The following is a 27,872-nucleotide window of genomic DNA, read 5'->3' as shown; positions in this document are numbered from 1 at the left end:
ATGTATCTTGATTGTCGTTGTTTGTAATTAACAATTAGTTAGTGGTACTTCACGATTATTCTCAAATGTCATCAACGAATAATTTTTACTTACATTCGACATTGTGCAAAATCAAGTGTAAAACGTTTACTGGAAAACTTTAAATATTTCAAATATTTAATGCATAATGAATATTAGGGAATTTAGACCTGGGACATTTTCAAACAACTCGAGTACTTAATATCATAAATTGTAGTAGAGTAATTATTATCATACTTAAAATTCTTTCTTCAGTTAATTTGTCATGAAACTATTTTCCAATTTGAACTGTGAATAGTATATTTGGCTCTTTTAAAATATGCAAATAAGTTCAAGAAGTTGCATATTTCTAATTCGTGCTTCATCATTAGAAACTATGATATAAATAAAGACATATTGAAAACTTTGGATCTGATGACCACTGATGTGAATGGACGTATACATAGAAATGGGAAACTTTGATGTCATTCTTTATTGAATTAATGTATACGTATTTATTAAACAATTGGTTTATGGTGGTGTGACATGAATTAAATTGTAGGGTTTCATTTCACTCATTACCTATTGCGATCTATTTTTCTATTTACAAATAATTGTTGATTGATCATAAACCTGTTACACAGAACTGTATCCGACAGATTCCAATTCTGTTTATATTATTATTTGTAGCTTACTGTCGGTTTATAATGTATGTTTTTAAAGTTTGACAAAAACATGAAGATAGTACGAGATGGTTTCTTGGTCATCATAAATTTTGGGAAAAAGAATAGAAAATCGGGTGAGCTAGCGATCACTTCTGGTATACAGTAACATCATCAAAAGACTCGCATTGGTAAACATAATGTGGAAAAAACCATGGCATTATTCGTGACTAACTCAGTGATATATTCATAAGTTTGAAAGTAGTTTCTAATGTTCACACTACTACTTGCTACTGTTTTTCGGTAAAACCGAAAAATTGTAGGTTATACATAATGGTACTTAATAGTTTAGAATGAAATCTACGTGATCTGGATGTTCAATCTATAGATGGTATCATCATGAATGAACTTAATTGGTGAATTGTATATACTTTTTTAAACTTACATACAATCAACAGATTTATGCCCAGGTGGACCTAGATGTGCCAATAAAGTTACCATTTTGTCGTATGGTTGTCTGCCAACAGCTTTCCAATCACTATAAAACAGAAAAGGAAAGAATAATTTTTAGTTTTGTACAAACATTGAAAATGCATAATAAAATTCATCTGAAATTTAACAGATCATTTTTCAACACTTCAGATTTCATATTTTCAGTTAGAGCATCATGAAAAATTAAAGGGTCACTGGAATAAGTGAATTTGTAGAGAATTTAGACTATATGAAGTGAATTGAATTCACTGACTCACACTAAGTATTTGTTTAAAATGATTTATTCATCTTAGTCTTATAACATAATAGTGAAAAATATACATCATTAAATAATAAAAGTAACTTTATATTTGAATTACCGATTACTAGCTAGGTAATCACCAATTTTACTTTGATTTGTAAATAATAATCGATGTAAAGCATGTATAAGATCATCGGAAATAAAAGAAATCATACAACTTCCTCCACCTCCTCCGACGCCACCGCCACCACCACCTGTATTTGTACAAACTGATACTGAGGAAACATTATCACTTGTCAGTGGAGCAATAGCTTCTAGAGGATTTGCAGTTGATGAGTTAGGATATGCTCCGGATAACCATGAAGAGGAGACAACTAACTGACTAGTGTTGTTTGTTAAAGGATCTAATAGTCCGTTGAATGTAGAAGGATCCAACGATTTATCAGGTTTCGTAGACTCTTCAACAATCGACTAAAACATTAGAACAAAAAGGAGATAAGATCTTTTTTTTCTGCAGAGAATTCATCATCAAATAGTGCCACGCATTATTTGTAATTGTTGTCACACTTGAAAATTAGAGTAAAACTATTCGAATGTAATCATCTATACTACTTTCTGTACGACAGATCTTTTACACTGAAAAGCCTTCTAAAAGGAAAACGAATAAACATAAACGATATTTAGCGACAAAAACAATAGGGCTATCAAATATCGACTACATTGTTACCTAGTTGTTTAGACCTACTGAACTTGTATGGACTTCAATTTTTTTCGAAACACATAACCAGAAATCCAATAAGCTAAAATTCAAAAGTTGGGAAAGACTAATTTGGTTGAGTTGGTACTTTCCGATTGCTGTCACTCAGAAATTCCTTTGACCAGTTTGTATAAGTGTATGTACATCCTCAACGAATGAATCAATGTAGTATTTTAATATGTTTGGTTTTTGGCTATCAACAAACGGGAGAGTACAAAACCCTACAAACAAAGCCATTTGAAATGATGGAATTCTAGGTTCGGGTTTCGGTGTAAACATAAACGCTAAGATACAGAGATTCAATTGATGAGTTTCAGTTGGGACGAAATGGGTATTCTAGGTTTCTCTGACAACTTAAATTGACTTATGAATTCAACCATTGAAATCACTACAATATCCAAATGTCCCTATTCTGATACATACAAATATCCAAAAAATTTAGAAATATTTTCGGAACAGCTTCCTGAGGTTTACAACTAATAATGCTAAGAAAATTTACTTGGAAGATATTGTGAATAGTGTTACTGAAAATAGGTTTATTACACAAATCCACTAGATAAACTGTTTCAATAATAATTAGAATCATTTATTCCCTAACAGTGTAAATGGTCAGCAATTAAGCAAGATAACGAACTAATGACTAAATATCTGGAAGACAAACTATTACGTAACCTCTTTTCATTATTAACATTTAATTACCTTGTGAGAATATTATCACAGCTTCATCAAACTAATTTTTGTATTTAACCGTTGTAGTAACTAAGAGATAAGAACGAAACAGAACATATAGGTAGCTTCTTATCAATTACTTCTAATGAACTAAAAGTAGACTACAGTGCACTGAGACGTCTAGTTTTCTAGCCTAATGACATCGCAACTTGATCGATGATTCCATCATACCTAAAGAACAGAAAACAACACACTGATTACCACAAAACGATAGAAGAGTTATTCCCAACTATATGAGTAGGTGACGAAAATCTGGTTGTACTTAGCCTGATACTCATAATCACAAGTTAAATACGATCAGTGACTTGTTTCAAAATCGGTAGCACTGACGCAGATATATATTCATTGTATGTGTTCTCTTAAAACTTATGTCAAACGTTAATAATGAGATTTTATTTTCGGATTCTGTTTATATCTTTTAAAACTACTGCTGATGGAACATCTGACTGAATAGAATTCTTCACAACGATCTTTCGTTACTTTTTATCAGTTGTCTTAGTTCGGCAATATATAAATCCTGACGAAACAATGGATTCTTAACATCCGGAACTTGATACACACTAGAAATTAAAGGTTGAAAGTAAAGTGATTGATAGATGTTGAGAATAAAGCACACAAGTAAAAACACATAAGAGAACATACTTTAAAGAACTGTCGACATGATTCAAAGTGTTTCTGTAAAACTGAATCAAATATACGCATATGCGGCTCTTTGGTAAATAGTAATTGATTTGCAATATTTTGCATCATTTTCCCAATCAGAATAAGACCACGTTTAACACGACTTGGTGGTTCAAAATCCAATATTCCGCTTTCATACGGAGATACAACAGCTGGATTAATAAATCGTAAAAATACAACTGTCGACAAAACATTTAATGCTTGATCAGTAGATTGATTTCCATAGCCTAAATGACCAATTAGTTTGTATAAGCATCTGCACATACATCGTAATCTAGATGGGAAACTAGTATATAAGCGAGAATTAAAATAATGTTTGTTTTACACAAGTTATAACGATTTAAATTAGGCATACAATAACAAGTTTTTTTTAACTAGTGGAACGTATATTCAAAGCTTAAATGTTCTTTAAGCTGATATCCGCTTTATTACCAGTAGTGTATGTTCATGATTATTTATATAGTTGAAACTATTGTAAACACTACAAGAATGACTAAATTGGTGTTGGAGTATGACAGACTTACCTAAGTAAAACCAGTTAATTTAAACAAAAATAACTTTTTTACATTTGACCTTAATGAAATCACAAAAAATTTACAAATCAATGAATTTAAAGAAACACTGAGATTGGAAGAATAAATTTGACCGTAAAACATAGAAAAATACTGATGCATGTTCGACGCAATCAACGTAAACGTGATTTTTTTTAACAGCATAAAAAACATGTTGATTATTTTAAGGGGTTAGTGGATTTTTATAAACATATTTAAAGACGATCTGATGTGAACTGAAATCTACTGTGAACTATCATAACTCATAGGTTGAATTTGAAATGAATTGTATTATCACGTTGTTGATATTTTGAGTGAACTTTGATTAGTCTCGGTTAGCACATGTGAGGATATATACATTAAAATGGCGATCTCCAAACAAGAGGAGATGCGTGTCCTGTAATACACTGCTAGCAAAATCCCATCTATTCTACACTCACCATTTTTCATATTTTGTCCAAGAATTCATGCTTACGCATTAACATGTAAGATTCGAATTTTAAACAACGAAGAAATTCAGATATTAGAAGTTCGGTTAGCAGTAAGAGCTAATATTTTCCATTCGTATCTCTTTCTTTTTAATGATATGCATAATTTAAATTGATAAATATTCATTAAAGTAAAAATATCTGTTTTTTTGTGTTTAGTGAATTTTTAACCATTCAGAGCTCAGTATCTCATAACTAATGACTAATTGCTAATTGATTATTTTCACACTATATCCTTCATGATCCCAAACTAAGGTTAGTCTGGTGGTGCGAATTTCCTTGTTGGTTTTTCCTAAATAATCCCAACCTACAGGTGTGAAATTTAAATGATGTCTCAAAAAACGTATTGTGAAAAATAGTAATAAATCGGGCTGCGAAGGTGAGTTCATGTTTTCTGCAACTCGGTATAATATATTATGACATTATTTGTGAAATTTGTTTATGAAATAATACTAGCGATTTAAATTTAAATGATCCCAACGCTCAGTTCAGGAAAGTTGTCTTCACTTCTGGGTATTAATCAAAATCTGAATTATCAAAGAATATATGATGTTCAACAATCAATTCGAATCTATTCTGTGCTTGTCCAATCATCTTCAGAGGTTGACTTTAGTAAGCAGAATAACATGAATCAGTTGAATGTGAATCATGTGAAAAATTCACAGCGTGAATATATATATATATATATATATATATATATATATAAAACTTTATGTTTTTAGAAGTTGAAATTAGGTGTTAAATTATTTACTAAAAGCAAAAATAGAAGTGCAAATTTAAAATGTTTTTGAAACTTCGATATGAATGTAACATGGGTACTATCAAATACGTAATTACAATGATAAAGTACTCAAATTATTTTTAGCAAAACAATCGTGGATAGAGATAGGGTCCGATTAATCGGTAATGATGATTTGTCGAGTCGTGGCTAGTTGAATACAATCTTTTCTGTCCAAGATGTCCTTATGAGCTTATATATACAGTGCTTAAGCTGTCACTCTATCTTCATGAGTGCGAAACCCTTTCTGAAGTATTTTGGTCCCCTCAAAGTTGGTCATATGTCCTGAATAAGTCCAAAAATCTCCTGAACGAAACGTTGAGATGATTTAGATTTTATTCTCTGAGGTTATTTCAAATATGATTTTCACAAATAATGTCTGCTCCATACTCAGTGCATGAATTGTCTATTGATATTCGTACATATTTTATGATATTAATTTTATTTTACAATGCGACATTTAAATATTGGTATTATTCTTCGTCCGACATCAATCAGTACGGTATAAGTTTTATGTTTTCCAGTGTAATATTTTTCCGAGTCAATATGCTTCGACCAATTAAGTTTGAACTTCGTTCAGTATGGTACGTGTGAAATTCCGTCCAGTGCGACAATTATATTATTTTTATTATTCTGCATGAAATTCGTATGCGTTTTACAGTGTGTAACTTTTCATTTATATGAGGTTTGTGTTCTTGAAATCAGTAAGTCTGGTTTAGTAACGACATGGTTTTGTATAACTTGTTCGGCAAATAAGTGTTCGGTGAATCAATAAATATTTATTTGTACTAATCCTCATGTTTTCTCATTGAGGATTGTGGAGCTAAAGTGATTCGCGTTTCCAAATTTAGGCAGTAGGATAGCATTTACAGCAAAAGAGACGCTAGTTATCACGCAGGTCTATCATTTGTTATCTTTTCCTAAATCTTGAGCATTTCTTCTAAATATTTCGTACTTTCATCCCTCGATTTCTTAAATTGTTATAACATTCTCCATCACTGATGCTGTTTCAACCAATCTGCTTTTCCCTATATTGTTTTCGGTGTACTGTTGTGAAGTGTGTTCAAATGAACCGATGCACATCCATCCTAAGCCTTGCATAGTGTATGAGTAACCGTGATCATTGACTGGTCTTCAATGATTACTGAATCATGTAGACAGGTAACCACTTGTTTGTACTGAAGGATGTTAAAGTATTATATATTGCTTTATTTGACTGAATAGTCGTTAGTCAATTGTCTTTGGTATAGCTAAACATAAGTCTAAACCAAAATAAATTAAAGCAGTTTGTCACTATGATCGGGTGATTAAATGATAAGCGGTTAAATAATTCAGGTCGATCAAATCGATAAGTAAATAAAATGCATATTTAAAATGTATGTTTTGATATTCTTACCTATCCACAGATTTAATTAATTTATTATATAATAATTCAGTTGCAAAAATCAAGTTGTTTTGATTATCTTCCAGATTTTCATTTGATTGCAAAAGTCTTGGATCTACTTCGTATGATAAGTTCGATTTGTTTTGATTGAATTTTGTTATATCTTCCAACAATTCATTCGTACTAATTGATGACATTTCACCTAATAGTTGCATGCAGTTGTAGTTAGAAATATTGTCACTCTTGATAGTATTGACTGGTTTATTATTGATATCATTTTTTCCTACAATTGTAGCTGTCACTGGTGGTAGTGGCGGCGGTGCCACAGTTACATAAGCACCTGAATTTCCGGCATCTCGTCTAACTAGTTCCATAAGCACTGGACCTAACACCGATTGTAAATAATCGCGTCCAAATTGTTTAAAACAATAGTTCATTATTTTACTTGTCATTGTATTACCACGTAATGGTGCTTGCATGCTATCAGCTGATTCCAGCTAGATATTATATAAATATAATGAAGAAGAATAACAAGAAAAGTTATTAATTTAATAAGAATGATTTTAATATATTTTCTCTCGCTTTTGATGATGTTAAATCTATATTGTGATTGCTGAATTGTATTTTCTTATTGATATACATAATCATAATCTTCGGATAGGATTAACAGACGCCCTAGCTGACAGTAATATGAATGGACGCTTAAACATTTGATTATTCTATTTCTCATTGACAAAATATAAGTTTGATAGTTTGAAAAACATTTACTCTCTTGAGGACAACTTACATTTGCAAACTAAAGTTTTCATTTATGGACTATAAAGTCAGAATTCAGATCTTACCCAACAGGTATAAATCTAAAGTCAAGCAAAATGATTACTAAGTACAATGGACTAGTGAAAAACTGTGCACACTAGAACTCGTCAAAATAATATGGTGGTGTATTTAACGCCGATAACTGTGTAATTAAATCTCGGTTTCATTTTTGCACGTCAGGATTGAAATTAAAAGCATTTCACATATGCTATGTAGGATTACCCTTTCGTGATACCTCTGTACATGTTTCCTTTTAATAAACATGTTAAGCTGCCTCCTTTCTAGCTATAATCAAATGATAAATAAATATCAGGCAAGATTCATGTAAACTGTAGACCTACTTTCATTGTTTTAGTAGTTTGATGAAACTAACCACAAAATAACAAAAGGGTCATTTGGTAAGTGATAATTTTTTTTGGAAAATGTCGTTAGTAAAAATTATAAGGGTTAATTAATATTTAAATTTAAAATTTAATATTAGACGATACTTTAGATGAAATGTTTATGAGGCTACTGAATTTACTTGTTGAAATATCCAGCCCAGCTCAGTCAACAAAAATTAGGTAGACAGATAAACGATGTAATTATCAAGAATTCCATTAATTTCTACTTATTTCATAACACTGGAATTATAACATAATTACATACTAAATTGATAGTTTCCTTCAAAAAATTACTTTGGAAATTTCCAAGCTATCATCTATTGAAAGATATTGGTTCTTGACAAATCTTAGTACTGTTGCATTAATGTTATAGGTAGTATATATATTTTGCCGGGTAAGCCACTGATATTTTGATTAATATAATCATATTACGATAGTAGTTTTATATGCTGTTCTTTATTTCCTAGAAATTATACTATAGCGGGTTAAATGAATCTTTGATCTAAAAACCAAACAAAACATAACCATCTAAGTGAAAGGGAAAGTCAACTAACTTTTGCACACACTATATAAACGACGTTTATTGAGTTAGTGAAAAAAGTAATGACAAAAATGTCTTACTTATTATCTTTTCTTTATGAGAAATTGATAATTTAGTTCTAAGCAGAATCCTAACACATAATTAAAGCTATTTATATGGAAACTATATAATAAAAAATTTAAATCAGTAAAAATAAACCATGCAAAAATTATGAAATAACTAACCTCTTTAGAAAATACATTGCAAAATAATTGGCATAGTAATTGTTTAGCATCAAATAATGTCACGAGAACTCGAGCTAATTCATCCTGTAAATGAAAAGCACATTAATCTTTATATTTTTTCATTGTATATGCTTGGTAGTTCCTGTTATAAATTTAATATTTCAATAGGAAAGGATAATTATTTTTATAAAGTTGGCTCGTGGTTAGCAAAGAAAGACGGATTTGAGTGTGTCTCAGTTTATATGTTTGCTCGTTTGAAGCAAAAAGTATTACATTCGATTCTCAGTCTAGACATTAATACCGAAATCTGGGTACATTTAGCTGAAATGTTTCAAATAAAACAAAATCTACATCAGAATTGATAATTTTATAAATAGCCATTCATTATATTTATAATGACTAAACATTCCAAGCCATTTATAGATATTATTAATTTGATTAAGTGTATTCTGATTGCGTAGAGTTTTACTTTCAGTTACGACTGTCATCCTAGTACAAATGATTTCATCATCCACTAGCCCTTGTTGGACATTCTGAACAATTGTTGAATCTTATTGAACGTTCGATAAATACCTGGACGAATAGAATTTCTTAATTTATACATTTAAATGCATTGGCATGATCATGAATAAATTATATCATTTTGTTTTTGAGAAGCTTCAATTCGTTTCAGAGATTGGAATATATATTAATCGATAGTCTATAACTAATAAGGTAATCAATTTTCATATATATAATAAAAGCAAGAATAACAAGATTTGATAAAAAAAAAGTGAATCCAGTCTTTTTCATGATTAGCTTTTTACAAAATACAAATACGCAACTATGTTTACTGTCATATCTCGTGTCTTATTCCTTTCATTGTGATTTTCGGTTCTGTTTCAGACAACCTTCTCAATTATAATAACCAAAGCATATCAATTCTTTGTTTTCAACCATATTAGCATTTGTAACTATGTACTTTATTATTGTTCACTATTATGTGATCATATCCCAATGGAGATAATGACAACTGCTGACATTTTCATTAGAATATTCAATATATCTAAGGTTCTGTAACAAAGTAATTGACATCGTTTTTATACTTTTTCAATAACGTTCAATCATTTCGAATTCATTTTTCAAAATTTCTCAGCATTACTTATGAACGTTTTCCTGTTGAATAATTTTATTATTCGATTTTCCACCTCACACCCCAAATGCCCTCGTACGGCCAAGAGTGGGAGAGTCAGCTCCTCCTCTGCCACGTGCATACAACCATTGCCAGGAAATTCCTACTCGCTGAATCCTCGCAGCTAGGGTGTTGTTACGAAACTGAGAGGACGGAAAGCGAATATCCGGCGTTTTAACCGGGTTGGTGGATACGGAGTGGGAAAACACCGATTCCAAACCAATGGTGTACATGGGCTCCATGATCCTAAGGAAACAAATGGCGTATGAACAATTTGGTTACCGGCTAACATGGGACTGCATCTCTTGACGTTGCTCCACTGCCTTGTGGATTAGACTTTTACGTCAAAGGCTCGCGATGTAGCCCCCTAAGAAAACTACATGCTTTGGTTTGGGCACCCGGGGAGTATCCCAACCCTCACATAAATCGAATGATTTATGTGGTGCATATCTCTTTGATGCATTCTTGGATCAATGTTTATGTGTTTAAATAAATAAATCACTTCACTCGATTTGATATTGTAAGTGAACAACCCATATCTATCTACATTTATCTGGCCTAATAAAAATCATGTAAACTGATATATGTACATGAAAATTACGTAACAGTTCATATTGCAGATTTACACAGACACGTACACACATTTCCTGATCACTGGCTGAACAAAGTAGGTAAGTTGTGTAGAATATTTTTCTAACGTATTATATATTCACTGGTGTTTCAAAATTTCACAAACTAGAATACCCCAATATTGAGATTTGGAAAATCCAGCTAAATAGACCGCACCCGCGTCAATCATATTAAAAACATTCAAGGGTTTTAATTGTTTACTTTAGTATACTAGTCTTGATTTTATGTTTTATTTAAATTTTCTTCTATACTAACAAGAAATGAGTAATCTGGGCGATATTTCACTCACAACGTATATGTCAAATAAAATGAAACGTCGAACTGCATCCGCTCCAAACAATAAGCATGTAGAAGTATAGAGTTAATTTCTTATAATTGCTGATTATTAAAAATTGTACATATAAAAGTTATTGATTAAAGTATAAAAATGAGATGATACAATTATAATCGGGTTATTTTTAAAAAAGTCAACCAACCATATTATTGCAAGAAACAACTTGGGTAAGAGCCATAGCTATCGGAAGTTCTCCATTTTCACCAACCATAGTCACTAAACCAACTAAACGCTCATATCGTTCAGCTAAAGCTGTTTCTGCAAGAGTTTCGAATTCCGTGCCTTGTTGTAAAATTTTTGTCAGAACTTCCATAAATGCAGCTCGACTTTGTGGTTCTCTATGATAACCCAAACCTAATATGTGTTAAAATATTAAGTTGAATAGATAACTAGCCAAACTGTTCAGTAGGAAAACTATTTTTTTAAATATACAAGTAGCGTAGGATATTAGAAGAGTCGAATTAAATAATAAACAAATATTTACCTGTTAACTATTAGTGGAAACGTCATACTTCATATTCATTGTAGTGATACTTCGATAAAGATAAATGATTATGAATTTAAGAATATAATACACCGAAAACATATCAACTTTTGTATACAGAGAATGAAGTCAGCTAGAAGAAGATGGTTATTTCTTATAAACAGCTTTGACTTACACAAACTATGAAATTTCAACCTTGAACCACATAGAAATTCTTCGAAAAATTTTTCTTAAACGACAGTAAATAGTTATTGCAGAAACTATGAAAATTTGTTTACTTGATGTTCATAATGATATATAGAAGTCGGGAACCAGAGTTAATTAATTCGATAAAGTAAATGCAACAATCTATATGATCGGTAACTTTGTATAGTTAAACACTTCAAAAATAAATGGCACTCAAATCCTCATCAATGACATTCTAGAAGACTTAAGTTATATAGCTTTTCAACTTGCTAACACTTTAATTTCTGATTAGTTTACTGAGAAGTAAATGATATGAATAAACGAGACTAAAGTTTTCATTTATCATCATTATAGGTTTTAACTCATAACCAATCTGATATGGAAAACGCTTAAAACCAAACTAAAAAACCGTTATAGGGCTATGTAGCAACTATCAGTTTTTCATTGTCTACATCTTGATCAGTCAACAGTTATCCATGCATTATTGATGAAGCGACTACAAAATAAATATTTAAAATCATTTTCTTATAGTATACAATTAAGTAAAACGAACAAAAAACAGGAAGATATTATTCAACTCTCACCTATCGCGTGAACTAATCCAGATTCAATGTTAGCATTTAAAAGGTTTGACATTGCTTGAACTGTAACATTACGTAAAGCTGTATGATTTTGTCTTATTTCAGCACCTTTTTCACGATCGTCTGCCACATCATTTAATAGATTCATAAAAAGTGAGAAATATCTAATTTAATAAATAAATGAAAACAAAGAAGAGTTCAAAATGGTATATCAGATACTTTGTCACAACAAATTCCGACTTGATAATCAAATTATTATCCAGAAAGTTAAGTGTATTGAAATATTATTTTATGTCGTATGAGATCTGTGATTAACCACTAACTTAAATCGCTGATATATATATATATATATATATATATATATATATATATATATATATATATATATCGATTGTTTATTATGTACTCGATGTCCGACGTCTGCTGTAAAGTCGTTCATTCCAAAATTTCATGAATGTTTATATGAAATGCTGTAAATATTCACTGCATTCGAGTTGTGAACATTTAGGAATCAATGAGAAATTAATAACCTCAAAATGATATAATTTTATTGTACAAGCTTTATTTTTATTGTACAAATTTTATAAACTTATTCTTATCAATTAACAAATCATAATGGTGGTAAGAAATGCTAAATATGGAATAAAATGTAACAGTATCTATCAATCCAATAAATTTCAAGCAGTTGGTAGCTGAAAAACAGCTAGACCTCGTCACATTTATTTAAATCATTAACTAAAAATAAGTTCCGTAATAAGACCTGTAACTCTTTTTTTCTATTTTCTTTTTATTCATTCCATTTCTCTTCTGTCTGCATATTCACCTCATTTAAACTAACATTTTACGATGTCTACTTTATAGTATTGTTATGATAAAAACCATAAACATTTGTATACTAAGTTGTTATATTTGATAGGTATAATTCAAACTTCATTCAGAAAAAAAAGTGGAAAGAACTAATTATGTATCCTTCAAAATAGTTTCTAACAACAGAAACATTGTGTAATTAAAATAAAGATAAACTTACTTGAAATAAGATCATTTAGAGTTGCTTACGAATTTAGATTTAGTGTGTTTATTAGAAACTAGGATGATAAACTTTGTCATTTATAAAAAACACAACGTAGACTTACTTAGCAAACAAATGAGATTTAGCATCCATTAAGTCTGCTCGGTCAATTTCTTCTGGTTGCAATGGCATACCGTGGAGTAGTGCAGCTACAGCTTCCATACATGCAAGATCTAATTCCCTTGTTTGAGCGGCAGTTTGTGCTACTATACCGGCAGTTGAAGTTATATTTGGAACATTGGAAGAATAACCTCCAACACTTAAAGTTGTGACAGCAGAGACTGCAATGGCTGGTACATGAGCTGAAGTAGTGTTCGTTCCTGTATACAAAGCATAATTGATACCACTTGCACCTGACCAAATACTTGCGACAGACAATTGTCCAGAATAAGATATACTACTAACATTGGATGTAGGTATATTACTTCCATACTTGATTACATTGATTTGACCACTAATACTGTTAAATCCAGATGAACTAGAAACAGTAGATAAAGAATTACCACTGTTTGATATGTAATTTTGACATGACGTTGCTCCTGACAAAGCAGTTGACTTGCTATTTGCAACGTTCCAAGATTGCGACTGTCCAATACAACTTAATCCACCAGTTACAAGTCGATTATTGTTTACAGTTCCATATGGCATACTACTGAAGCTAGTTAACTCTGAAGTATTAAAATAGGGTGAAAATGGGCTGTTAGAAAATTGTCCGTGAGCAATTAACCCTACACCAATACCTAAATTCGGTGTTTCATTATCCCATGCACAATTATAATCCAAGATATCGGATCGATTCCAAGCATTTACTGATGACTGACCTTGGGATCCATAGTTCATCAGTCCAAAGTTCCCTGATGTTAACGGGCCGCAATATGGGACACCCTGATAACCAGTAATGTTACCATGAACACCACCATAGTTTACAACCATTCCACTGATCCCACTGCTAGGTACAATGTTTGAATACGCTAATTGTGCATTGTGGCTTGTTATCGCAATAGAATTATTCTGGCTTTGATTTATGGGTATCCCTACTCCGGATGGGAGGAAAATTGGTGGATTCACTAGTGATGAGTTAGACAAGGAAATGTTTTCATTAAATTCTGATGTAAGAGAGTTAGCTACTGAGGTATTTGATAATCCAAACACTCCGGAAACGTTACTGTTATTACAAGAAGCAACAGTAGTAGCAGTAGACATTGTTGTTATGATTGTTGCTGTTGAATTATTAGCTAAGTAATTTGTTTGTACGGAAAGATTAAGATGATAGCTACTGCCCATGATCCAATCACAAAGGTAATCTACTAATTTATTTCGAAATCTCATCTCCTAAATGATAAAAACAAAAAAATCATGATCGTGGTAACAAACAAAATAGGATAATATATCTATGAAATACAAGAAAGATTTCTGTTTAATTTAATGGAAAAGCAGAGTTACATAACTATTAAATCAAAATATTTGGGTCAAAGCATCACAAACACTCGATCCAGGGTTGAATCAAATTTTCGTATTTGACTATAAGCACAACAGTCTCTAACTCTGCCTGGAGTCCCTCTGGGGGCTACTGCCGGTCCCAAGCCCGGATAAAGGAGGAGGGTTGAGCGTGGGGTTAGCGTCCCCATCCCGTAGAAAACTAACTCGCTAAAAATATGCTAACCAGTAAAAATTATTCAAACCTTTTAAGCTCTGCCCTGGTAGTCAGAAGGTCTTCATTTAGAAGAACTATGACGCATCATGATGAAAGCCGAATTCCTTCGGAAGTTACGAGGCCGATGCCCCTTATGACAACCAGAACAACCATTTATTTAGGTACATGGAATGTTCGTACAATGTGGGACACCGGGAGAGCCTCCTAAATTGCTGCAGAAATGAGAAGATACAACCTAGAGGTGCTTGGGATCAGTGAAACACATTGGACACAAGTTGGACAAAAACGACTAACTTCAGGAGAGCTCCTGTTATACTCCGGCCATGAAGAAGAAAATGCCCCAAATACACAAGGAGTTGCATTGATGCTGTCCAAACAAGCACAAAATGCGCTTATAGGATGGGAATCTCATGGACCAAGGATCATCAAAGCCTCCTTCAAAACAAAGAAAGAGAGTATTTCAATGAACATCATCCAATGCTATGCGCCTACCAACGACTACAATGAAGACGCTAAAAATAAATTCTACAATAGGCTGCAGTCAATCATCGAGAAATGCCAAACAAAGGACCTAACCATTCTGATGGGAGATTTCAACGCCAAGGTTGGAACGGACAACACTGGATATGAAGACATCATGGGACGACACGGACTGGGAGAAAGGGACGAAAATGGTGAGAGGTTTGCAAACCTATGTGCCTTAAATAAACTGGTCATAGGTGGCACCATATTCCCACATAAACGCATACACAAAACCACGTGGACTTCACCGGATCACACCACGCAAAACCAAATCGACCATATCTGCATCAACAAAAAGTTCAGGAGGACGATGGAAGACGTGAGAACCAAGAGAGGAGCTGATATAGCATCAGACCATCACTTGCTGATCGCCAAGATGAAATTGAAACTCAAGAAGCACTGCACAACGGGGCGGACAACATCGCAAAAGTTCAATACGGCCTTTCTTCAGGTCACTGACAAACTCAACAAATTCAAGATAGTCCTCAGCAATAAGTTCCAAGCCCTTCATGATCTACTCAATGGAGAAGGAACTACTGTGGAGAGCACCTGGAAGGGGATCAAAGAGGCAATTACATCAACATGTCATGAGGTTCTGGGCCACAATAAGCACCATCACAAGGAATGGATCACTGTTGATACACTGGATAAGATTCAAGAAAGGAGGAACAAGAAAGCAGCAATCAATACCAGTCGAACAAGAGCAGAAAAAGCCAAGGCACAAGCTGAATACACAGAAGTAAACAAACAAGTGAAGAGGAGCATCAGAACCGACAAACGTGAATATGTGGAAGATTTAGCAACGACGGCGGAAAAGGCTGCAAGAGAAGGAAACATCAGACAACTGTATGACACGACAAAGAAACTCTATGGAAATCACCATAAACCAGGACGAACAGTGGAAAGCAAGGAAAGCAAGATAATCACCAACATTGAAGAGCAACGAAACAAGTGGGTAGAACATTTCGAAGAACTCTTGAATCGACCAAATCCACTGAACCCACCCAACATCGAAGCAGCACCCACGGACCTCCCAATCAATGTTGGCCCACCAACAATTGAAGAAATCAGCATGGCCATCAGACAAATCAAGAACGGCAAAGCAGCAGGACCAGACAACATTCCAGCAGAGGCACTAAAAGCAGACGTAGCGGCAAATGCAAGGATACTCCACATCCTCTTCAATAAGATTTGGGATGAGGAACAAGTACCAAAAGACTGGAAAGAAGGACTTCTGGTCAAAATACCAAAGAAAGGCGATCTCAACAACTGTGATAACTACAGGGGCATCACTCCTCTCTCAATACCGGGAAAATTCCTCAACAGAGTATTGTTAAACAGGATGAAGGACTGCGTAGACGCCCAACTTCGTGACCAACAGGCAGGATTCCGTAAGGATAGATCGTGTACAGACCAAATCTCAACTACACGGATCATTGTGGAACAATCAATTGAATGGAATTCATCACTCTACATCAACTCCATTGACTACGAAAAAGCATTTGACAGCGTGCACAGAACAACACTATGGAAGCTTCTTCGATACTACAGCGTGCCTCAGAAGATAGTCAATATAATACAGAATTCATATGATGGATTAAACTGCAAAATCGTGCATGGAGGACAGTTGACAAAGTCGTTCGAAGTAAAGACCGGTGTCAGGCAAGGTCGCTTACTCTCACCCTTTCTCTTTCTCCTGGTGATCGACTGGATCATCAGAACATCAACATGTGAAGGGAAGCACGGGATACAATGGACATCTAGGATGCAGTTGGACAACCTAGACTTCGCAGATGATCTGGCCCTTCTATCCCAAACGCAACAACAAATGCAGGAGAAGACGAACTGTGTAGCAGCAGCCTCAGCAGCAGTAGGTCTCAATATACACAAAGGGAAAAGCAAGATTCTCCGATACAACACAGCATGCATAAATCCAGTCATAATTGAAGGAGAAGATTTGGAAGATGTAAAAACCTTTACATATTTAGGCAGCATCATTGATGAACATGGTGGATCTGGTGCAGATGTGAAGGCGGATCGGTAAGGCAAGAGCAGCATATTTACAACTGAAGAACATCTGGAACTCAAAGCAACTGTCAACCAACACCAAGGTCAGGATTTTCAATACAGATGTCAAGACAGTTCTACTGTATGGGGCGGAAACTCGGAGAACTACGAAAGCCATCATCCAGAAGATACAGGTGTTTATTAACAGTTGTCTACGCAAAATACTTCGGATCTGTTGGCCGGACACAATTAGCAACAACCTACTGTAAGAGAGAACAAACCAGATCGCAGCGGAGGAAGAAATTAGGAAGAAGAGCTGGAAGTGGATAGGACAGACATTGAGGAAAGCACCCAACTGCGTCACAAGACAATCCCTCACTTGGAATCCTCAAGGCTAATGGGGGTGAAGAGGAAGACCAAAGAACACATTACGCTGAGAAATGGAAATAGACATGAGAAAAATGAACAAGAATTGGATGGGATTAGAAAGGAAGGCCCAGGGCAGAGTGAGTTGGAGAATGCTGGTCGGCGGCCTATGCTCCATTAGGAGTAACAGGCGTAAGTAAGTAAGTAAGTAAGTAAGTAAGTAAGTAAGTAAGTAAGTAAGTAAGTAAGTAAGTAAGTAAGTAAGTAAGTAAGTAAGTAAGTAAGTAAGTAAGTAAGTAAGTAAGTAAGTAAGTAAGTAAGTAAGTAAGTAAGTGAAGTGAGTAGTAGTAAGTAAGTAAGTAAGTGAGTGAGTAAGTAAGTGAGTAGAAGTGAAGTAAGTGAAGTGAGTGAAGTAAGTAAGTAAGTAAGTAAGTGAAGTAGTAAGTAAGTAAGTAAGTAAGTAAGTAAGTAAGTGGTAAGTAAGTAAGTAAGTGAGTAAGTAAGTGAGTAAGTAGTAAGTGAAGTGAGTAAGTAAGTAAGTAAGTAAGTAAGTAAGTAAGTGAGTGAGTAAGTGAAGTAAGTGAAGTAAGTAAGTAGTAAGTAAGTGAGTGGTAGTAAGTAAGTGAGTGAAGTAGAAGTGAAGTAGTGAGTGAGTAGTGAAGTAAGTAAGTAAGTAAGTAAGTGAAGTAAGTGAAGTAGTAAGTAAGTAAGTAAGTAAGTAAGTAGTAAGTAAGTAAGTAAGTAAGTAAGTAAGTAAGTAAGTAAGTAAGTAAGTAAGTAAGTAAGTAAGTAAGTAAGTAAGTAAGTAACAACAGTCTCTAATGGGTTAGGTATTATATACAATACTAGTTTGTATGGAGAAATGTATTTGTTTATTTATTTAAATTGTACGTAATAGTGACTAGTAGCGGAATGCGAAGAGTACATGTTGCGTTTTTCAGGATTCAATGACTGCATGATGCACCAATGATTAAAATGTTATTCCTAGCAAGCGTGAGACACATTTGGACCATTGAATAATGAAAGCTTCATTACGGTAGAACGGATTCGACTAATGTTAGGATTGTTGTTGATAATTACAGATTGAATTTATCACTGTCGTTGCCCATCTTTGAACATTTAGATATGTATATATTAAATACTTGAATAAATAAGTAATTGAGTTATAGTACAAATCGAATCTGTTGTTTATTAAATAATTGATTACAATACTTAGCTTTCTTCAACAATATTATTTCAGAATAGAAAAGCAACGTTATCATACTATATCTTTGTTTTTAGATATCTTTTTTGATTGGATGAGTAATTATTTGTAAATTTGGTCATGCATACAGTTCATTCACGTTTGCGTATTTGAAGAGAAAAAAATCATTTTCCATGTATCACAAAGCGATATTAATGTTTAGTAGAAATAAATGAATGGTCAAGATCAAAGAAAACATTATTCGTACAGAAATCAAGGAATTATCGAACTATTTATCCTAGTCAACTACGTTCATTACACAGCTATAAGATAACACAGACTGTAGAAGAACCAGTCCTCCTATTTCCCAGGTTAGTTATATTAGATTTAATAAGGCCCCCATATAACATTTCAAAAACTATAGGTGAGGACAGTTTTTTTTTAAAAGGCAGTGAAAACAAGACAGATTTCTAGGGTTTTTTTAAATGATTCTATGGTTTATTTTTTAAACGCTATTTCACAAATAAATTTTAAATGTTTAAATCACACAGATAAGTAGATGTTTATGTGATCTGGAAATTCGACAACTAGTTATACTTTGGTTAGATTGAGATATTGGTTGATAGCTAATTTAGTGACATGTTAAAACATAGGAGGAGAATGAAATAATGCTCGTCTGAGCTAAATACCAACCTGAAAGCTTAGCTTATGCATTGATTGATCGGTAAATGTTATTTCTATAGTTATTTTGGTAATAAAGAATTACTTAATAGCCTCCTTTCATTTCTATACATTGCCTTTTAAAACAAGAATAATAAACGTCACTCGCTACCAATGTGTCTAATATGTAGTATGGAATTGATGTTCACTTTTGTAATACATATTTTAACAAAATATTAATAGAGCAGATACCCTGATAACTCCGCCTGTAGCTCTTCTAGAGTTACTGCCGGTCCCAAGCCCGGGTAAAGGAGGAGGGTTGGGCATGGGGTTAGCGTCCCCATCCCGTAGAAAACTAACTCGCTAAAAAAACGCTTACCAGAAAAAATAATTCAAACCATTTTAACTCTGCCCTGAGAGTTAGAAGGTCTTCATTTAGAAGAATTATGACGCTTCATGGTGAAAGCCGAATTCCTTCGGAAGCCACGAGGCCGATGCCCCTTCTAACAACCAGAGCAAAAATTTTTATAGGTACATGGAACGTTAGAACAATGTGGGAAACCGGGAAGACCAGCCAAATAGCAACGGAAATGAGGAGATACAACTTGGCAGTACTGGGAATCAGCGAAACCCACTGGACCCAAGCTGGACAGAAAAGGCTAGCTACGGGAGAGATGCTGCTATACTCCGGTCACGAAGAGGAAAATGCTCCACACACACAGGGAGTTGCTCTTATGCTGTCCAAAGTAGCACGAAATGCACTTGTAGGATGGGAATCCCACGGATCCAGAATCATCAAAGCATCATTCAAAACAAAGAAGGAGGGGATCTTAATGAATATTATCCAATGTTATGCACCCACCAATGATAGCAACGACGACATTAAAGATCAATTCTACGAGCGGCTGCAGTCAATCATAGAGAAATGCTCAAGAAAGGACCTCACCATTCTGATGGGAGATCTAAATGCCAAGGTCGGAATAGACAACACTGGATATGAAGATATTATGGGACGACATGGACTGGGAGAGAGGAACGAAAATGGAGAAAGATTTGCAAATTTGTGTGCATTCAACAAATCAGTCATAGGAGGCACAATATTTCCACACAAACGTATACACAAGGCTACATGGATCTCACCGGACCACACTACAGAGAACCAGATAGACCATATTTGCATCAAAAAAATTCCGAAGGACAATGGAAGATGTGAGAACCAGGAGAGGAGCTGACGTAGCTTCAGATCACCACCTAGTTGTAGCCAATTTAAAACTGAAGCTAAAAAAGAACTGGACAAGTGGACAAACAGCAATACAAAGGTTCAATACAGCCTTCCTTCGAGATACTGACAAACTCAATGAATTCAAGATAGCTCTCAACAACAGATTCCAAGCCTTTCAAGATCTACTGAAGGAAGAAGAAACTACCATGGAGGACAACTGGAAAGGCATCAAAGAAACATTGACTTCAACGTGTCAAGAGGTTCTGGGCCTAAAGAAACACCATCATAAGGAATGGATCTCTATAGAAACACTGGACAAGATCAAAGAAAGGAAGAACAAGAAGACAGCAATTAACAACAGCCGAACACGAGCAGAGAAAGTCCAAGCACAAGCTGAATACATAGAAGCAAACAAACAAGTGAAGAGGAGCATTAGAGCCGACAGGAAGAAATACGTGGAAGAATTAGCAACGACGGCAGAAAAAGCTGCTAGAGAAGGAAATATGAAACAGCTCTACGATACAACGAAGAAACTATCAGGGAAATACAGTAAACCAGAGAGGCCGGTCAAAGACAAAGAAGGCAAGCCAATCACTGAAATTCAACAACAGCGAAACAGATGGGTAGAATACTTCGAGGAACTCCTGAATAGGCCGGCTCCAATGAATCCACCGAACATCGAAGCAGCACACACAGATCTTTCTATAGATGTCAACCCACCAACGACGGAAGAAATTAGAATGGCCGTCAGACAAATCAAGAACGGGAAAGCAGCAGGACCCGACAACATACCAGCTGAAGCACTGAAATCAGACGTCGAAGTAACCACAAGCATGCTTTACCCTCTATTCAAAAAGATTTGGGAGGAGGAACAAGTGCCGATGGACTGGAAAGAAGGACACCTCATCAAGATTCCAAAGAAAGGAGATATGAGCAAATGTGAAAACTACAGAGGCATTACACTACTGTCAATACCAGGGAAAGTCTTCAACAGGGTGTTGCTGAACCGGATGAAGGATGCAGTAGATGCCCAACTTCGAGATCAACAAGCTGGATTCCGAAAGGATCGGTCGTGCACAGACCAAATTGCAACACTACGGATCATCGTCGAACAATCAGTTGAGTGGAACTCGTCACTATACATCAACTTCATTGATTATGAAAAGGCATTCGACAGTGTAGATAGGAGGACATTATGGAAACTTCTTCGACACTACGGAGTTCCTGAGAAGATTGTCAATATTATCCGGAACTCATACGACGGACTACAGTGCAAAGTAGTGCATGGAGGACAGCTGACAGATGCATTCCAAGTAAGGACCGGAGTCAGACAAGGCTGTTTACTCTCTCCATTCCTCTTTCTTCTGGTGGTCGACTGGATTATGAAGACCTCGACATCTGAAGGAAAACACGGAATACAACGGACAGCTCAGAACCAATTAGACGATTTGGACTTTGCAGATGACCTAGCCCTCCTATCACTTACACGTGAACAGATTCAGATAAAGACAGCCAATGTAGCAGCAGTCTCTGCATCAGTAGGCCTCAGCATACACAAAGGGAAAACCAAGGTCCTCAAATTCAAAGCGGAGAACAGCAATCCAATCACACTTGATGGCGAAACTCTGGAAGATGTAGAATCCTTCACATATCTGGGAAGCATCGTCGATAGACATGGAGGTTCAGATGCAGACGTAAAGGCGAGGATTGGCAAAACAAGGGCCGCATTCCTACAATTGAAGAACATATGGAACTCAAAACAACTTTCAACCAATATCAAAGTGAGAATCTTCAATACGAACGTCAAGGCAATTCTACTGTATGGAGCTGAAACTTGGAGAACTACAACAACCACAATCAAGAAAGTACAAGTATTTATAAATAGCTGTCTACGCAAGATACTCAACATCCATTGGCCGGATACCATCAGCAATAGCCTTCTGTGGGAGAGAACAAACCAGCTTCCAGCTGAAGAGAAAATTAGGAAAAGACGGTGGAAATGGATAGGACATACATTACACAAATCGTCAAACTGCATCACGAGGCAAGCTCTAACTTGGAATCCTGAAGGGAAGCGGAAAAGAGGAAGGCCAAAGAACACATTACGTCGGATAATAGAAGCAGATATGAAAAGGATGAATTACAACTGGAAGGAGCTGGAAAGGATTGCCCAGGACAGGGTTGGATGGAGAATGCTGGTGAGCGACCTATGCTCCTTCACGAGGAGTAACAGGTGTAAGTAAGTAAGTAAGTAAGATACCCTGATATATAGAGATCTCTGCCCATTTATCTAAAATGGATTTCCATCACCTTATGATAATAGCAAAACTACCTCACATTATGAAAAAATTCTATGATTCTCTCAATAATGCTTCCAAGTAGTCAGAGTTTTGTAAAATTATTCTGAAGATTTATTACAGTTTGAAGGAACCATACAGAGTTGGTTAGTTTCTATTGTGCAGTAAATTAAATTGATTTTTATTAACTGGTAAGATGATGCTTTATTCCTTTAGATGACTTTCATTTTAAATGTTAAATGACCATATGCAAATGAAGTGTATGTTTATGTCGATTAATTAAAGAAGTAGCAATTAGGTGAATATTTTTCGAAGTTATCAGTAGCGATGAATAAATTGAAATAATCACTACAATAGTTTATTCAGGTACGATTGAAAATTTATGGAATACCTATGAGAAAAGTTATTAAATAAACTGAATGGTAAATAATAACTCAGATTCTTATGCAAATAAGGACGAATGTATGACAAGTAAAAACGTTTAGTCTATGGAATAGTGTAGCGGTCGTAGGAGTAGTCATACGAAATAGTGATAGTTAATTTGCACCTAATACGTATCAGCTCTGTATGTTCTATTTCAAACTTCAAAATCGTCGTTGTTTATTGTTTGAAGCATTAAATGAAACTTTAGAGAACTGAGAAAACTTTCTACACATAACCTAAATGCTAAATTATAAATGAACTGTAATTGTAGTGTCGAAAAGATTTAATCGTCAACCAACTGTATAACACTTCACAGTAAAACGAAAATAATTATTCAAGTTCTACCAATTAGATAATCATATAGTTGTTTTAAAACTAAAACTAAATCAACCTGACCAGACATATATGTATGTCAAGGTTAAACATTCACCATAAAGCAGTGAGGTTGTTGCGGCATATATGAATACTAATAAAGTTAAATCAAATGATTTTGGAAGTGTTTTAAGCACAATATATTCCTATCAAATGTAAATCGTTTTATCTGTAACTTTCAAATAGTAAAACAATAAGGAAAATAAATTACGTTGGACTATTTATACATTCAGTAATGGAAAGTAGTCATTAAGAAAGTTGGGTTACTACGCTAAACTGATTTCTTTCCTTATTTCAAAAAACATTCATAAAAACAAAAAAGGAACAAACATTCAACAGTTAGAAAAAAACGTGTTTTGTGCCTTCTAGCTCTCTCTCTCAGGAAACAACAAATGCGTGGGTGTTTAGAGGGCTAAGTTGAAAAGGAATCAAATTAACCTGAAAATGGTCTTTTTTTAAAGTTTAGAATAAGCCATAACTAACTGAAAGTTATGGACATCATTGAGTGTTGTAGTGTTAAGCAAGGCAGAACGAAGAAAATAATAGAAGTTAAAAAAACGTACTGAAGTTAAAAAATGTTTTGTCTGATTTGTGACTACCTTCACAGATTCACCTTAATTTAACATTGCCAATTATTCTCGTGAATAAGAATAAGATGTTCAACCATCCAAATACCAAATGTTAATTTATAGTATGCATTAGTAGACTAGTGTACTATTGAGAATACAAGAGATTTAATGTGGACAAGATATGAGTTAGACAAACACTTATGAAAGATTCAGCTCATCCGTATTACTATTCGAATGAACATCAAATATATTTTTATACGATTACCGAAATAAGTGTAGTGAATGAAGACATTGGTGGGGAAAACCAATTTATTACTTATTGCGACATCACACAATGCTTTTATAAAATATGAAATCATATATTAAATACATCATTTGCATGTTTTCCTTCACTTGTCCTTTACATACTCCATCATTCGCCCAATCTTGTTGTTATTTCGATTTTCTCTACTTTCCTTCCTCTCCTCTTTATTTCACTCTCTTGTTGATAAGCGTTACACATTCGACTGTTGCTACATACTACTTATAGCGCACGCCATATAAGAACAATATTACTTTTTATCTTATTATTTCCTCTAAAAATCACAAAATCGTTAATACTTCACATATATTTTAAGTAAAGTTATATTAAGTTAGTTAAAGCAAACCTGTCTAAATGCTAAATCTTCACGCCTGGCCATCATTTTCTGTACTAATTGACAAACTTTAATCTTTATCTGAAGGGAATGTACACATTCCAAATGACGAACGTACCTATAAAAAGAATTATAAGTTAAGAAACAAACTTTAATGTAATTAATGAATTAAAAGGTAGTAGCGTTATAACGTTAACAGCGATATTCTTAACAAAAACAGACCATAAAAGTACATGCATCCCATAGCATATTGTGTGACTGTAAACACATATGCTGGTTTAATCATGTACATCCGAGTGGTGTATCTGTGGTGATTATGTAGACACCCAGTTTGACCTACCAACAGCGTCCATTTTCCATACAATACGGGGTATCACCGTACTTTACGTAACGATAGGAAAGTTGATATCATAATAGAGTAAAATGTAATACACGTGTATTAACGCTTAAGGATGTTGCATCAAAAAATGGTTCATGAAGACTGGTGTACCTGCCTACTCAATTAAAACCGATAAATCCCTTGATATTCTGTTACATATGGCAAATCACTATACACAGAGACCTATTCTGAAAGAAGCACCGAATACAAAAGTTTAACGCACTACGTTTTACACAAGGTGTAAGAACATATTTTTGCTCAGTAAGATGCTATCATAAGCTTACTCCAAGCCAGTTACAGTATATTCCAACATTTGGTAGAAACTTTAGAAATCAGAAGTACAAAGTTGCAGCCCAGAGAAACTCTACATTTAAGCTAAAATTTATATATAGCATGAGTATGTTGATGAAATTTTAAATATAATACAATTCTATCTTCTATATGACTGTTTCCTTTGATTATTTAGCGAAATTTTTAATTATGTTTGATATAAACAAACCAAGAATATGGAGTTAGGTCACTGTGAGGGTTTAGCCATATATCAAATTCATAAATTAGTCAGTTTGATTACACTGAACTATATTAAAACTTTACTAATCTATAACTACGCTTTTCAACTTTCACCATAGCAGTTTCTAAGCTCCTTAATGAAATGAGACGACGTGTGCTAAGTTTGTTAAGTGTAGTTCTAGTTTCAGATAATGGCTAGAACAAAAAAACAATTCATTTATTCACTTCACTGACATTACCTAATAAAACCACTAATTCACTTTTCTAACTTGTTAAACGCATTCACTCGGTATTGTTTAGCTTGTATCTTCCCAATGAGGTTTAAAACTACAATTGATCAGTCTGTTATTGGCATATGTGCATACTGTGCGTATGCCTAGATAAAGAGAGTTCATCATTTGCGTATGGGCTGTGATACTGCCCGGGTGCCCAAACGGAAGCCGGTGGTTATCTTAGGGGGCCACACCCCGAGCCTTTGACCTAAAGGTTTAACCCACAAGGCAGTGGAGCATCGTAAGGAGATGCAGTCCCATGGCAGCCAGTGACCGAAAACTGGTTCATACGCCATTTGTTCCCGCAGGATACTGGAGCCCATGCACACCATTGGTTTGGGATCCGGTTTCAGCGCCGGACATTCGCTTTTCGTCCTCTCATTTTCGTAAACAACACCCTTGCCACGAGAAGACGGTGAGTAGGACATCCCTGGCAGAGGCTGTATACGCGTGGCCGTGTGAGAGTATTGAGAATGGGAGGGCGGACCCACCCCACTGTCGGCCATACCAGGGAATTCGGATTCCGTCATACTTCGTAGATTGCTCAAAACCCGAGAAAGATTGACTCGCTAGGAGCAGGCTGGGTTTCGTTCCGGTCGAGGATGTATTGATCATATCTTCACCCTCCGCCAAATGTTAGAACACCGTCATACTTATAACCGGCCAAAAATCATAGTGTTTCTTGACACCAGGGCTGCCTTAGATTCGTTGGACAGGACTGTTCTCTGAGATTGTCTATTGAAGAAGAGTGTGCCTGAAAAGCCTATTAACATCCTAACAGCCCTATATGCAAACACCTCAGGCAGAGTGAGGGCATACAACCACCTCTCTCTGAGCCATATCTGATAACGTCTCTAGCCACTGTGTAGTACCATTTCTAGGACCTCAACCAGGGTGTCGTGAAGAACCGATAGAAACCAGTCCTTTGCAGCTTTCTTTCATTCAACGACACAATGTCATATACTGACCACCTCTCCACTTTTTCCAACCAGTCCCAGAGTCAGCAAATAATGCACGACGTGGAATTCTCTGAGACGACATTCGTAGAACATGTCCAAGCCACCAAGGTCGATGTTTCAAGATAATGACACCAATTGAATTATTGTCGCTGTGCCCGAACACACGATGCCGAACCTCTGCATTACTAACAAGTGTTGCTACTGCATGTCAGCAATCCTTCCGAGACAACGATGATCAAACACAAAGAGTCGTTTAACATCCTCAACTCGGAGAGACCAGGTTTCACAAGCATAGAGCAAAACTGCTCTCACCGACGCTTTGTAGATCCGACCTTTTACAGCCAGCCTAACATCACGAAGGCGCCAAAGATGGCCCAGATTGGCATAAGGCGCTCTGGCTTTCACTATACGTGCATTGATCTCATCACTCACGCCACCACCAGCACTTATGCAGCTACCCAGATACACAAACCTCTCGACTACTTCTATCTGCTCATCACCCAGGGTGAGTACAGGATTAGAATCCTGCCAGTCTTGTAGAAGTACTTTGCACTTGAAAGGTGCGAAGTACATACCATACCTTAGGACACTAACTGCTAAAGGATTAAGTGTAGATTGCATGACTTAGGCATTATCGCACAGTAAGACAATGTCATCCGCATA

The 27,872-nt window shown here is 35.0% G+C and overlaps 1 protein-coding gene across 2 annotated transcripts in view; it reads right to left on the bottom strand.

Moving 5' to 3' along the window:
• NF1 (Neurofibromin 1) overlaps positions 1-27,872 on the bottom strand; it is a 117,765-nt gene that overhangs the window by 46,783 nt on the left and 43,110 nt on the right. The window contains exons 21-29 of one of the 2 annotated variants that reach the window (XM_051214913.1): positions 25,102-25,207; positions 13,244-14,511; positions 12,114-12,274; positions 11,002-11,213; positions 8,725-8,808; positions 6,773-7,257; positions 3,521-3,845; positions 1,511-1,863; positions 1,105-1,197 (exon numbers count right to left, since the gene is read on the bottom strand). In XM_051214913.1, the coding sequence (XP_051068098.1) occupies positions 1,105-1,197; positions 1,511-1,863; positions 3,521-3,845; positions 6,773-7,257; positions 8,725-8,808; positions 11,002-11,213; positions 12,114-12,274; positions 13,244-14,511; positions 25,102-25,207 (3,087 nt within the window). Of the gene's footprint in view, positions 1-1,104; positions 1,198-1,510; positions 1,864-3,520; positions 3,846-6,772; positions 7,258-8,724; positions 8,809-11,001; positions 11,214-11,434; positions 12,275-13,243; positions 14,512-25,101; positions 25,208-27,872 lie in introns of those variants that run through there. The other variant, XM_051214914.1, reaches the window with a different exon arrangement.

This window comes from Schistosoma haematobium, chromosome 2, assembly GCF_000699445.3.
Source record: "Schistosoma haematobium chromosome 2, whole genome shotgun sequence".
Lineage (NCBI taxonomy): Eukaryota > Metazoa > Platyhelminthes > Trematoda > Strigeidida > Schistosomatidae > Schistosoma > Schistosoma haematobium.
The sequence above is the reverse complement of the archived record's forward strand: the minus strand, read 5'-3'. Positions and strand labels throughout refer to the sequence as shown.